The 13439-nt window shown below is 40.9% G+C and overlaps 2 protein-coding genes across 5 annotated transcripts in view; both read right to left on the bottom strand.

The window, feature by feature from the left end:
• The window catches only part of LOC308102507 (uncharacterized protein), a 9686-nt gene extending 7976 nt beyond the window's left edge, over window positions 1-1710 (bottom strand). Inside the window, exons 1-2 of the mRNA XM_080452254.1 lie at window positions 1587-1710; window positions 158-256 (exon numbers count right to left, since the gene is read on the bottom strand). Coding sequence (XP_080308380.1) covers window positions 158-224 — 67 coding nt within the window. The 5' untranslated portion in view covers window positions 225-256; window positions 1587-1710. The remainder of the gene's footprint in view (window positions 1-157; window positions 257-1586) is intronic.
• Window positions 1711-9449: 7739 nt separating this feature from the next.
• LOC308103832 (uncharacterized protein) overlaps window positions 9450-13439 on the bottom strand; it is a 36985-nt gene continuing 32995 nt past the window's right edge. For 2 of the 4 annotated variants that reach the window (XM_080454011.1, XM_080454009.1), the window contains 4 exons: window positions 12667-12918; window positions 12211-12387; window positions 11476-11739; window positions 9450-11222 (listed from right to left, as the gene is read on the bottom strand). In XM_080454011.1, the coding sequence (XP_080310137.1) occupies window positions 10495-11222; window positions 11476-11739; window positions 12211-12387; window positions 12667-12918 (1421 nt within the window). In that variant the 3' untranslated portion in view covers window positions 9450-10494. The remainder of the gene's footprint in view (window positions 11223-11475; window positions 11740-12210; window positions 12388-12666; window positions 12919-13439) is intronic. The other 2 variants (XR_013934775.1, XM_080454010.1) reach the window with 2 other exon arrangements.

The raw sequence follows: 13439 nt of genomic DNA, 5'->3' as shown, positions 1-13439 counted from the left end.
GAGTTAAGACTACACATGGAAATGTGTCAAAAGATGGACTCCTGCGATGCACCATGATATATTTTGTCATGATTATTGCATAGGAAAGAAATTATATTGCGACAGCTCTACAATAGAACAGAAACAATTTAAGAAAGAGAGAGAACATTAAACATACTGAGGTGCGGGTGGTCTTCAGGTTCCTGTTTAATAGAAATGTCCCTGGCTGAGTCTGGAGAGTTCATCTTCACCTGCAGTCTGGACTCCACACACTGGTCTGAAATGAAGGAATTGAATAAGGACTTTAGTGTTCCATGGTTCTACTTCCCCTAAAACATGATCATTGGGTATCAATATAATATAAGGAGAAAGAATGTTTTTCCAAAACTTGTACAGTAAACTGTGGAGTGTCGCTAGGCAACCGCCTGTCAGGTAAGCGCCTCAACAGGGAGAGTCAGTGGGGCGGGGGCCAAGCAGGCCACGCCCCCAGCTGGGCTGCGTCATCGAGGGACACTACCTGCCAATCCTCCAATGGAATCAACCTGATTTGAGCGCACCTGTGTTGCCCAGCTGGGGAGCGCACCAGCAGAACAAAAGCACCGTCTCTGCCCCAGTGTGGCCTGACTCTCCACGTTGACCAGACAGGTGAACAGGCGGTAAGCGAACCTCCCCACTTATTCTCCTCCTCATTATTTGGTGTGATAACTTGGAGTCTAATTATAGTGTTTCTGTTCTAGGCAACATAGGACCCGACACTGACTTATGGAAATGTTCATGGACTGGAACCCCACGCAGTGGGCGTGAAGGAGAAACGTATGGACAATTACAATCTGGGAACCCATCGCCAAATAAAAAGGAAAAACAGTGCCCTCTGCTATTTTTTACTCTTTCACTTGCTGAATGGAGCACCCGAGCACCCGTGCGCAAGGAAACCGGGGTTTTGGTCTGCCCTCAGCGCTTCACTTCCGGTGGTGCGCTTATGTTTTCATTCCCACTAACAATATTTCTACACGGAACACTAACACCACTTCTCCCAGAGAACATGGATCGTTTTGGTTATAAGCCCACTTGTTTCTATGATGAAAGAGCAAATTAAAATGTGAATATCTTTCCGTGGTTTTGTCTGCTCCAAGGACGCTATTGTTAAATGAGTTTCGGTTTGTTTTCAGTGGGAAGGGAGCGCACAGACAGTAAATACCGCCCACTACATTTGATTGGGTAAAGCGCGGTCTGCTTCCTGATCTGAAGGCACGTCCACTTGTAAGCTAACTCACACACGTTCTGAACGGGGCTCTCGACAGATTCAGTAGCATAGCTCTGAATTTGTTCTTGAGAGATTAGGACAATTATGACACAGAGCCACAAAGGGGAAGAAGTTGTGTTCGTTTATTTAAAATGTCTTCACCTCCATGGCAGCAGGGGTTTCCCCCCTTCCACTGTGCCATTTATTTAAATAAAACGCCCTGTGAGGCCTTCGCAAAGACTGTCGCCGAGTGTTGGTCTGGTTCAGTCTTCACAAAACTTTAAAATGATATTTGTATGTGGACACCTTAGCACCACCCACCTGACCCAGTCCCTCCCCCTCCCGCGTGTCGTTCTCCTACTACCTGATCGTAGTAGCTTGGCAACGCCCCCTTCTGTGACGCACGCGGAACTGCTTCGCCCCTAGTCACTGCGTCTCATTCCAAGAGGATAGCACTGGCCGGCTTTCCTCTGTGGTGGAAGATAGTGCCCCCCAGGCAGCGCTGGCAATGCCTGGGGGGGGGGGGGGTGTAAATTACGATTCTGTCCTTATCGGTACATGACTCGAACGGCGCTGAGTCGGCTCTAGTGGACGTAGAGCCACTAGAGCCAGCGCGCCTATGTGTCGTTGTAACATTTTTTTTTGCCTAACTAATTCCTAACTTCATATTAGGGGCTTTTTTCATCTCTACGAGAATCTTACTTAGATTACCCTGGAATGTAAGCTCCAAAGCCCGTATTTCTCCAAACATGTACAAATGCAAATTATAAGGTGTTTACCCTGTTGCCCCAAATATTAACTCGGTGTTCGGCCTGTTTATGCAATGTATTAGTCCATATTCTTTAACAAATAAGTGTTTTAATCCCGTTTGTGGCCGATCGCCATTTTTTCTTCTCGTTTACTTTTTGTTTACATCGAGTGTAATTCCGGCTTTCACCGGATGCGCCCCCTCACTAACGCCCATTGATAACCTCCGACAGAATCGTCCACAAAGGGGATTAAAAAACTTCTTTGTTAATGACTATGGACTAATACATTGCACAAACACGACGGACACCAAGTTAACATTTGGGGCAAGCGGGTAATCACCTTATATTTTGCAATTGGACATGTTTGGAGAAGTACAGGCTTTACTGGTGACATTCCAGGACAATCTGGGGGGGGGGTCACTAAAACTACTAAACAAAGTCTAAATCAATCAAATACATCTACTACAAGAGTCTTTATCTAAGGCTACTATAGAGCTCAGCTGTTGTTTGTGTTTATGATCACTTCATAACAACCTAACAGCTAAGACTAATAGATTTATGTTCCAACTTAAATTAGTTAAAAGTAGGGTAAGTGATTTTCTTTGGTTAAAATAAGTGTTATATTAAATAGCTCTATATTCTGATAGTACTCATTGCTATAGAGTGTTTGTTCAGTAAAAGGAGTCCACTTGTCTCTCCAGCTCTTTATAAAACAGAAAATGCATTTTCGGTTCAGTTTCAGTTTCATTTCCAATTGTATCCAATCATAGAGAACTCAATCAGGATATAGATTAAACAAATGAAATTGGAAGTGATGACACTAAGAAATGAGGCAAAATTGGAACTGGAACACTATAAAAATGAAGCTTACAAATTATAGGTACTTTCTCCTGATTGGCTGAGATTTTGACACCTACCGGAAAATGTATTTTCGGTTTATTAAAGAGCTGGAGAGACGGGGAGACTCCTGTTACTGAACAAACACTCTATAGCAATGATTACTATCAGAATATAGTGCTTTAACCTTTTAACAAAATACTTTTTGTTTTAACCCAAAAATATCACTTACCCTACCTTTAATAAAGACAAATAGATTAAACAAAACGTGATCCGTTCATCTTAAATGTTATAAACCGATGAAACCCAACATGAATGAGTTGATCTTTACCTGCTGTGTTTCAGTGGTTGAGCTGCTAACAAACGTCCTGCTGCTGCTTAACGACGACACGTTTTACTTTTCTTTGTATTTTACTTTTATATAAATCTATGGTATTTTAAAGTGTCAACAACAGTCAGTCAACACACCATGTTGTTTTCACTACTGCATTGTGGGTATGTTCTTCTTCTGACGAACACTTTGTCTGGACGCCAGTTGGTGTATTGCTGCCCCCTACTGTTGGTCTCGGGTACTGTCCATTGTTTATAGACTAACAGTACTATGTTGACCTTCCAGACCTGTAGACAAGAGAACATCCATCTAGGAGTAAAGCAGTTCATCCAACTAAGCAAATGTAATGATTATAGAAAAAGAAAAAGTGTTAATCATTAATTTGATAAATTAACCAATTAATAATCAATAGGTCATTCATTACAGGCAAAATCTTCCCACAAATGTCAAATCCAAAAATATTGAAAATAGCAGATCTACAAGCTCACGACACGTCACATGTTTTCAGCTTGTAGATCAGCTATTTTCACAAGTCTTACACAACACTGTTGTGCAACATAATATAACATAGGGCTGATGTCCTCAATCAATTTGTTGAAAAAATGCAGGATACAACATACACTAATATATACCATGTTACAGGATGCAACATATACCTTGTATTAAACACGTCATTACCCATATCATTTTCAAACTATGTAACTATATCAATATGTCTATGAAAAAATCAGACTGTATGGTATATTCAGACTGTGACACAGTAAGATTATCACAATTATTTCAAAGCAATGAGTTTGGCTATTGTACCAGAATGTTCTGGGAAACAGGAAACAGTTCAATAAGATAGATTGATTGTAATGGATGAATTGGACTGGGTCAGGCTGACCTAAAATGGTGTAACTAATCATGAGATTTCGTTTTATTGTGTGCCAAGATCTAGGGCCACAAGAAGGTATAAAAACACACCCACAAGAAGGTATAAAAACACACCCACAATCCTATTTCATCAGTCCTGTCTGCAGGTATGGCTCTGTTATATTAACAAATGTTATATAGGTTCACAAAACATCTACTGATGCACAAATTTGGACACATCATCAGTGTCGTTTCCTGAGTCACTGGGTGTTTCGGGTCTTGCAACAAGCACCCTCCAGAAGTCCCAACCAAGGCTGATCAGACACCGGCCTTGTCCAAGTGCCATGCTACTGCCCCCACTGTCTCTTGGGGGCTTAGGGTAGCAGGTGAGCTGTTGGCAGCAGGTGTTGGCGACACTAGGAGGCTCTGGGCACTGTGGGTTGCCTCCGGGCCTGACCAGAAGTGCGTCTGACCAGAAGTGACTTCTGTGCGTTGTGTCGTTGCCGCTTTCAAACATCTCATTCTGCCGTGATGGATTTTTAAACCCTCTTGAATGTTGCAGGTTTTACCTCAGTATGTAGCTTGCTTTGGATTCTTCCCCTCAGAAGAAGTGGTTAGGGCTGCCAACCCTCTCCATCCCGGGTTGCAGTCTCTCCGGCCGTCCTCTGTCTCTCCAGATGTCAACACACTCTTCGTGGTCGCCACCCACTGGTCAGTATTTCAGTTAACAAACATCTACTGATGCACAAACTTGGACACATCATCAGTGTTGTTTCCTGGAGTCACTGGTCAACAGTATACTTCTAGAATTGCATACAGTTTCTTCCTGTTTAGTCTTTTTTTTTCTTGTGTGTTCCTTTCTTCTATATTCTTTCTCTATTTTAACTCTTCCTGTAACAGTAGATGTTGAGAGCTTGTACAAAGAATGATCTCACCCATTCTTTTACATCTGTAATCATGTGACACTAAAGTCACATGACGTTTTTTTTCTCTCCCTTAGTGAGAATGCACAGATATCTTTTCAGAGCACTTACCTGACTGAAACTCTTCTCACACTGTTAACACTGTGGCAAGAGTTTTCTCCAGCGTGGACACACTGGAGTGTCTTCAGTTTCCGTGATTCACGGAAACTCTTGTCACAATGTTTACAATGGAAAGGTTTTTCTCCAGTGTGGATACACTGGTGTTTGTTCAGATTACCTGAATCAGTGAAATTCTTGTCACAATGTTTAAATTAGAAAGGTTTTTCTCCAGTGTGGATACGCTTGTGTGTCTTCAGATTACTTGACTGAAAGAAACTCTTGTCACAATGTTTACAGTAGAAAGGGTTTTCTCCAGTGTGGATACGCTCGTGTGTCTTCAGATGACTTGACTGAAAGAAACTCTTGTCACAATGTTTACAGTGGAAAGGTTTTTCTCCAGTGTGGACACGCTGGTGTGTCTTCAGATCATATGACCGACTGAAACTCTTGTCACAATGTTTACAATCGAAAGGTTTTTTTTCCTCCAGTGTGGACATGCTGGTGTCTGTTCAGCTGGCCTGACTCATTGAAACTCTTGTCACAATGTTTACAATGGAAAGGTTTTTCTCCAGTGTGGACATGTTGGTGCCTCTTCAGATGACTTGACTGAAAGAAACACTTTTCACAATGTTTACAGTGGAAAGGTTTTTCTCCAGTGTGGACACGCTGGTGTGTCTTCAGATCATATGACCGACGGAAACTCTTGTCACAATGTTTAGTATGGAAAGGTTTTTTTTCTCCAGTGTGGACAAGCTGGTGTCTGTTCAGGCCTGACTCATTGAAACTCTTGTCACAATGTTTACAATGGAAAGGTTTTTCTCCAGTGTGGACATGTTGGTGCCTCTTCAGCTGGCCTCACTGATTGAAACTCTTGTCACAGTTTTTACAGTGGAAAGGTTTTTCTCCAGTGTGGAGACGCTGGTGTGTCTTCAGTCCAAATGAAAAAGTAAAACTCTTGTCACACAGTTTACACTGGAAAGGTTTTTCTCCAGTGTGGATACGCTCGTGTGTCTTCAGATGACTTGACTGAAAGAAACTCGTCACAATGTTTACAGTGGAAAGGTTTTTCTCCAGTGTGGATACGCTGGTGTTTCTAGGACTTTCATGAACGACCTGTTAAAAGGAATTATCCTTATCCAGCCGATAGGGTCACGAAGCTGAAAGCATAGGAGGCCACCGATTGGAAATCTGAACGTTTATATAGATGTACGGGTTGTAAATGGAGAAAGTGCCAAAACCAGGTTGAAGTTCCGTCATGACGCTATAGTGACAGAAGAGCGTCATGTGAACCATGTCTACTCATGTACAAGCTACGTTTGCACCAGTGGTGTGTTCTACCGTGTCCCGCTGTATACGCCGTATACAGTGTAGATTTTTTGGGGAAAAAGCGTATACAGTCTTCTAACCATTTCATCCATTGAAAACGCGCTAGTGTATACCCACGACCATGCGCATCTCGTGCAGGGAATGATTATCGTATACCTCCGAAAAAAAACCTAGACCACATCACTGGTTTGCACCTCATTGCTTTAAGTACTGGTTGTTGTGTTTTTCTGATCACATGCATTATAATCTAGTAAGTAACAGCAATTAGATTTATGTTCGATATTGAGTCAATAAATACAAACGAAACCCAACATGAATGAGTTGATCTTTATCTGCTGTGTTTCAGTGGTTGAGCTGCTAACAAACGTCCTCCTGCTGCTTAATGACGACACTGTTTAGAAACGACACGTTTAAGTTTTCTTTGTATGTTACTTTTATATAAATCTATGGTATTTTAAAGTGTCAACAACAGTCAGTCAACACACCATGTTGTTTTCACTACTGCATTGTGGGTATGTTCTTCTTCTGACGACCACTTTGTCTAGACGCCAGTTAGTGTATTGCTGCCCCCTGCTGTTGGTCTCGGGTACTGTCCATTGTTATATACAGTAACAGTACTATGTGACCTTCCTGACCTGTAGACAAGAGAACATCCATCTAGGAGTAAAGCAGTTCATCCAACTAATACATTTAATTTATTATTTAAAAAAATTTGATAATCAATAATTTAATACATTTATCAATTAATGATCAATCCCTATAGACCGCCGAAGTCTGACGTCATTTACACATCCTTTGTTTGTCTACCTGGTTCGCAGTTTTCCACCCCCGTTCTGAATCCCATAGACGTATTTAATATCGCGTCAAATAAGAACTGTGTTCCAAAAATAAACAAATGACCCCGGCGGGTTGACTCTTATGGATATGAAGCATCAACTGACGGTGAGAAAACGCTAATGTTACTTCCGCCGAATTAGTTACATTTTCGCCAGAAACAGACTGTATCAAATATAAGTGACTGACTATCATAAACGATAAAGAACCTCCTCCCTGACAATAACGCCGACACGCGGTGTTTATTTTTGGACCACAATTCTTATATGAGACGATTCTAAGATGACCCAATGTTATTCTCCATAGAGAAATTACTTCCGCAAACCTGGGGATGAACGAGTCACGTCAGGACTTCGGTGCTCTATTTTGGGGATGTTATTTGAAAAAAAAAAATCCAGAATCCAGAGCTTAAAGAATAATGTAAAGAGCCGATCTACAAGCTCACAACGTGTCACGATGCGATGCATTTTGAGCTTGTAGATCAGCTACTTTCACTAGTCTTGCGGGACACTGTTGTGCAGCATAGTATAAAAAAAAGGCTAAAGTAATTGATTGATTCGTTGATATATACAAATAAAAATAAAATATATTCTTGATTTTTGGTTGAATCTGGAAAGAGTAATCTTGAAGAAAATCATGGATAGTTGCAGCCCTACATCCATCACAGCTTTCATCAGTGCACATTGATGCTGCACAGGTCTGATCATGTCTCATAGAAATGCAGGATACAACATATACAAACATACCATGTTACATGATAAATATTTGTAAAATGTAAATATATCACTATTTATATGATACATTCAAACTGTATGGTATATTCAGACTGACACAGTAAGAACATCACAAGTTATTTTTTGAGCAGAAATATTGTTTATATGAATCATTGAATACCAAGGACCTCAATGGAAACAAGACCGCAAGGACTTTTTTGGACGGACCTTTTAGTCAAAGTATTTTAATACTTAATAATAATTGTGCTGGGATTTTTTTTTGTTTTTGCCTAATAAAATATTCAATCAATAAATCAATTGCATGGAGAAGAGAATGATGGAATGCATGTTCCAGACAGTTCAGAGTTTCGTTATTGTACCAGAATGTTCTGAGAAACAGGAAAAGGGTTCTTAAGATTTATTATTGAATGTAATGGATGAATGCACTGGGTCAGGTTGACCTAAAATGGTCTTAACTAATAATGAGATTTCATATTATTGTGTGCCAAGATGTAAAGGCTAAAACAAGTTATAAAAGCAGACCCACGTAATCCTATTGTATCAGTCCTGTCTGCAGACCTGGCTCCATAGGTATATTAATACATTTATATATTTCTGAAGACGCACTTGCTCCTTCCTGTTTAGTTTGTACTTGCTCTGTGTTCCTTTCTTCTATATACGTAACTCCTCCTGTAACTCCAGATGTTGTATAATTGTAATTGTCTGTAATCATGTAATGTGAACATGTGACACTAAAGTTGATTCTGAATTGTGCCTGGAGAATAAATTCTCCCAAACATGTTAAGACATCATAGCTGATGTTTCACCTTTCTGATAACCATAGTATACATTATTGCGAAAGCGGAAGGAGGCGCGGCTTCGACGCGCCTCCGACCAAGTGGAGCTTACTATGTAACCGTGCTGGGGTTGTGTGTGTGTCTGTATGTCTGTGTGTCTGTGTTCATGCTCTCATTGGCTCGCGCCCCCATGTGACTCACATGCATGCACTGTCTGTAAGCAGCCGGCAGAGTGCGCCAGAGTGCAGGAATTTAGACAATGCTCTGATTACAATGCACAACAGCCTGCAACACACACACACACACACACACACACACACACACACACACACACAGTCAATGTTCTCTCACCATCACGGTGAAATAACACGGATTACAAGTCCGTAAATACACAATATTTTAAAGCTGCGTTCGCTTCCAGCGTTCGCGCGTCTTACTTGTAGTATAATAATGAAACATCTTGCACGTGTGTGTGTGTGTGTGTGCGCATCCTGGCTCTGTCTAGGGGGGGGTACCGTTGCCAGTGGTGCAGCGCATACATTTCTCTCACAAAATACTTCTCAAATCCATTGCCTGTTGGTCATGTGTAAAACACTACAGAACATATGTATTATCTATATTACATCAATAATTAATTCATTATATTTAATTGTAGATCAAAATAAGGTTCCAGGTTTCAACAATGTTTAACAGTCATTTGACGCATGGACAGGTAAATGCAATATGGCAGAAACTGAACCAATCAAATCAATCAGTAGTCATTTCGGATCAGACATGACTCCACCATACTAACTTTTCCACTGGTGCAGTACTGTCCCTTTAAGTCTGAGGGCCATATCGTGCAAACCACCATGTCCCTTATGATGCCAATCTTATATTATTTTATTTTTAAAATAGTGAAAATAACTAATCTACAAGCTCAAAATGCATCGATGTAGATAAGCTAATTTCATTATTTCAAAATGTGATTTTTTTTAAGGCCGGACCACGACCATGTCACTATGACTCGGAGAGTCAAAGTGACAAAAAATAGGGCTCTGAGAGTCTGCAGTGCCTGCAAATGACATCATCTAAGACCTTACAGATCGCTACAAGCTAACAGCACATTACATTGACTCGCATGTCAGTTTGTCTATCTTTCATTTTTTGCACACGATTCCATCAACAGTTTGTGCGTGCGTGTGTGAACTGTATCCTCTTACTCCACTACCTGATCAAACCAAAGTACAAAATGCACATGTGAGGCTTTTCAACCGAATTCAAAAACTTGATCAGAAAATCAATGTTTGTCTTGTGTGTAACAGTGATTTTCTTGTAATGACGTGACTCGTTTATACAGTTGTATCGCACCAGTCACTTTGAAGAAAAGGACTGTAATTTAAGAGCATTTCATAAATGTATGAAACTCCAGTAAACGCACAAGAAAACTGAAGCAGTGAAATACCAACATAATAATCGTGCACTTGCACAAATGCAATCAGGTGAAATGTTAACTTGCAAACTCATTTTGGTGGCAGTCTAGAGCCCTGTTCAGGTTATGAGATTCAGAATAGGCAGACGGTTTTCTAACATGCCCCGGACAAGTCCTTATTGTCTGACCATGGACTATATTTGCATCCTCTAGCTATAAAAAATAAATAAATATGAATGGATTTAGATTGAGAAAAAAAAGAGCTGGGAAATGTTTCCAAAATACCAATCCTAACAGAGGCTTCTGTTGACAGGAGCAGTATGAATATACAAAATATTTCAGCTTTTCTATCCACCTTCCTACCAACACCGATGTTTAATTTGATGCTCCCAGTGAGCTACTTTATATTTGAAAGTTTGTGTCCCCCCATGTTGTGAATACACTGGTGCCTTTTCAAGTGATCTGAATTAGTGAAACTAATGTTACACAGTTTACAGTGGAAAGGTTTTTCTGTGTGGATACGCTGGTGTGTCTTCAGATTGCCCTTAGTAATAAAACCCTTCTTACAATGTTTACAGTGGTAAGGTTTTTCTCCAGTGTGGATATGCTGGTGTGTCTTCAGGCTCATTGAGTAATTATAACTCTTGTCACAATATTTACACTGGTAAGGTTTTTCTCCAGTGTGGATACGCTCGTGTCTTTCCATAGAAGCTGACCTAGTGAAACTCTTGTCACAATGTTTACAATGGAAAGGTTTTTCTCCAGTGTGGATATGCTGGTGTGACTTCAGATGACTTGATTGAATGAAACTCTTGTCACAGTTTTTACAGTGGAAAGGTTTTTCTCCAGTGTGGAGACGCTGGTGTGTCGTCAAATGAAATGAAAAAGTAAAACACTTGTTACAATATTTACAGTGGAAAGGTTTTTCTCCTTGTCTCGGGCTGGTTGTAGAGCTGTTGATTTGCTGACAGGCTGATGAGGTGATCTGTCCATTCCCCAGCATTTGCCGGAAGAGGTCGTTGTGTTTACTCCTGATGTGTTTATGGAGGAAGAGCTGAGATGTGAAGGAGTACGAACACTCAGAACAGGAGAAGAACTGAGTCTTGGAGGACTGGGACCTCACTTCTGAGAGAGGAGAAGCGGGGTGGGGGGGGGCAGAAGGGCGAGAGAGAGAGGAAGATAGAAGGGGAGAGGCTGGTTAAAAATGGTGAGTACAAACTTGAGAGCCGTTGTTTAGGAGCATTACAGCTTCCCTGTTAATATTTCCGATTTAATTGTATTTTTCATCAACCTCTTTTATTCCAACTCCCAGTTTTATTCCAACTTCAAGTTTTCTCCACCCATGTAAGTCCTGTCCCTGTGTTTAACACTGACTGACCTCCACTGGTCTCCTCCCAATCATCGCCGTCTTCAGTGACTTCAGTGTCAGATTCAAGCTCGACTTCAATTTCAGAGCAGTGTGAAGAGATGTCTTCATCATCATCTTCTTTTTTCACTGCTAGTAATGTCAACATTGACCCATCAGGCTCCTCAGGTCTTTGAAGTAGCTCCTCCTGTTCCTCTTTAATGTGTGGAGGCTCTGGTTCCTCCTGGAGCAGACTGGGGCTCCTCTCCTCTTTACACACAGCTATGTGCAGGATGTCTAGTTGGAGCAGAAAAATAACATGATAGTGAACACTGGATTCCTGAAGTGTAAACAAACATTTCTATCCCCCATGACAGCCCAGCCCAGCCCATTCCATGTACAAAAGGAGGTATCACCTACTTAAGGTGCATTCCCACTGACAGATAAATAATCTTTCTAGTCACTTGAATTGCGTCATTTTGGTCGCTGGGTGGGATGGGACAAAAGTGTTCATTTGCATGTTCAACTAATCGCCTCTTCAAGCTGTCAATCACTAAACATATGGAAAGAGTGGACAATTTTAACAAACGTTTTTTATCTAGCTGTAATCTGTATGTGTGAAAAATTGAGGTCACCTGACTCACTGAAACTCTTGTCATAATGTTTACAGTGCAAAGGTTTTTCTCCAGTGTGGATACGCTGGTGTCTCTTCAGACTATATGAAACGCAAAAACTCTTGTCACACCATGTACAATGGAAAGGTTTTACCCCAGTGTGGATACGCTGGTGTGTTTTCAGGTGACCAGACTCCATTCCTCAGCATTTGGCAGTAGAGGTCATTGTGTCTCCTCCTGATGTGTTTGTGGAGGAAGACCTGAGACGGACAGGAGCATGAACACTCGGAACAGGAGAAGAATTGTGTCTGGGAAGACTGGGACCTCACTTCTAAGAGAGAGACAGACAGACAGACAGACAGACAGACAGACAGACAGAGGGGGGGGGGGGGTAGAAGAGAGAGGGGGAGAGAAGGAGAGAGGGAACTGGTGAGATACAACTTGAATCTGACCAAATAACCATTGGTAAGGAGCACTATGGCGTCCTTGTTAATATTTCTGATTTTAGTTTTGTTTTAATCTTCATCTTTTATTCCACAATTTAGTTGTTATAAAAGCTCCCAGTTTTCCCCACCCATAACTTCTGTTCCTGTGTTTAACACTGACTGACCTCCACTGGTCTCCTCCCAATCATCACTGTCTTCAGTGACTTCAGTGTCAGATTCAAGCTTGACTTCAACTTCAGAACAATGTGAAGAGATGTCTTTATCATCAACTCCATCATCATCATCATCATCAGGCTCCTCTGGTCTTTGAAGTAGCTCCCCTTTAATCTGTGGAGGCTCTGGTTCCTCCTGGAGCAGACTGAGGCTCCTCTCCTGTTCAGGAGAAACCTCCTCTATACACACAATGTGCAGGATGTCTAAGAGCAGAAAAATAACATGATAGTGAATACTGGATTCCTAAAATGTACATCTATTTTTCTATCATCCATGTTCCCTGTACAAATTGAGCTATAAACTACTTTGATTGACCAAAGATTTACTAACTACAGGTTACTACAAGTGTTTCTGGAATTCCAAAAAATCATGTTTTAGGTTTTAGCTAAATATAATTTGAAATGTAATTTGAATTTAATATTTAGTTTCTTCACCAAACAAGTGAATGTTGTTACAGCAAATTTGAATAATTTAATTATGAAACAATATTAAACCATTAAACTTCACACATCAGCTCTGATTTGGGTAAATTAGGGTGTAGGTCAAGCCGTGAAAAACAGGGTTCACCTGTACGTACAGTATGTAATGTATGTATGTATTTCCCCTCAAAAGTAGACCAATCAGAGATCATGCCTTTACCTGCATGACATCATGAAACAAACTTCTCCACCCATGAAGTTGGGTCATAGTTTAAAATCTACAATTGGTTCTGTGAGTCTTTGAA

Source organism: Gymnoscopelus braueri (assembly GCF_963280865.1).
Source record: "Gymnoscopelus braueri genome assembly, chromosome: 16".
Taxonomy (NCBI): Eukaryota; Metazoa; Chordata; class Actinopteri; order Myctophiformes; family Myctophidae; genus Gymnoscopelus; species Gymnoscopelus braueri.
The sequence above is the reverse complement of the archived record's forward strand: the minus strand, read 5'-3'. Positions and strand labels throughout refer to the sequence as shown.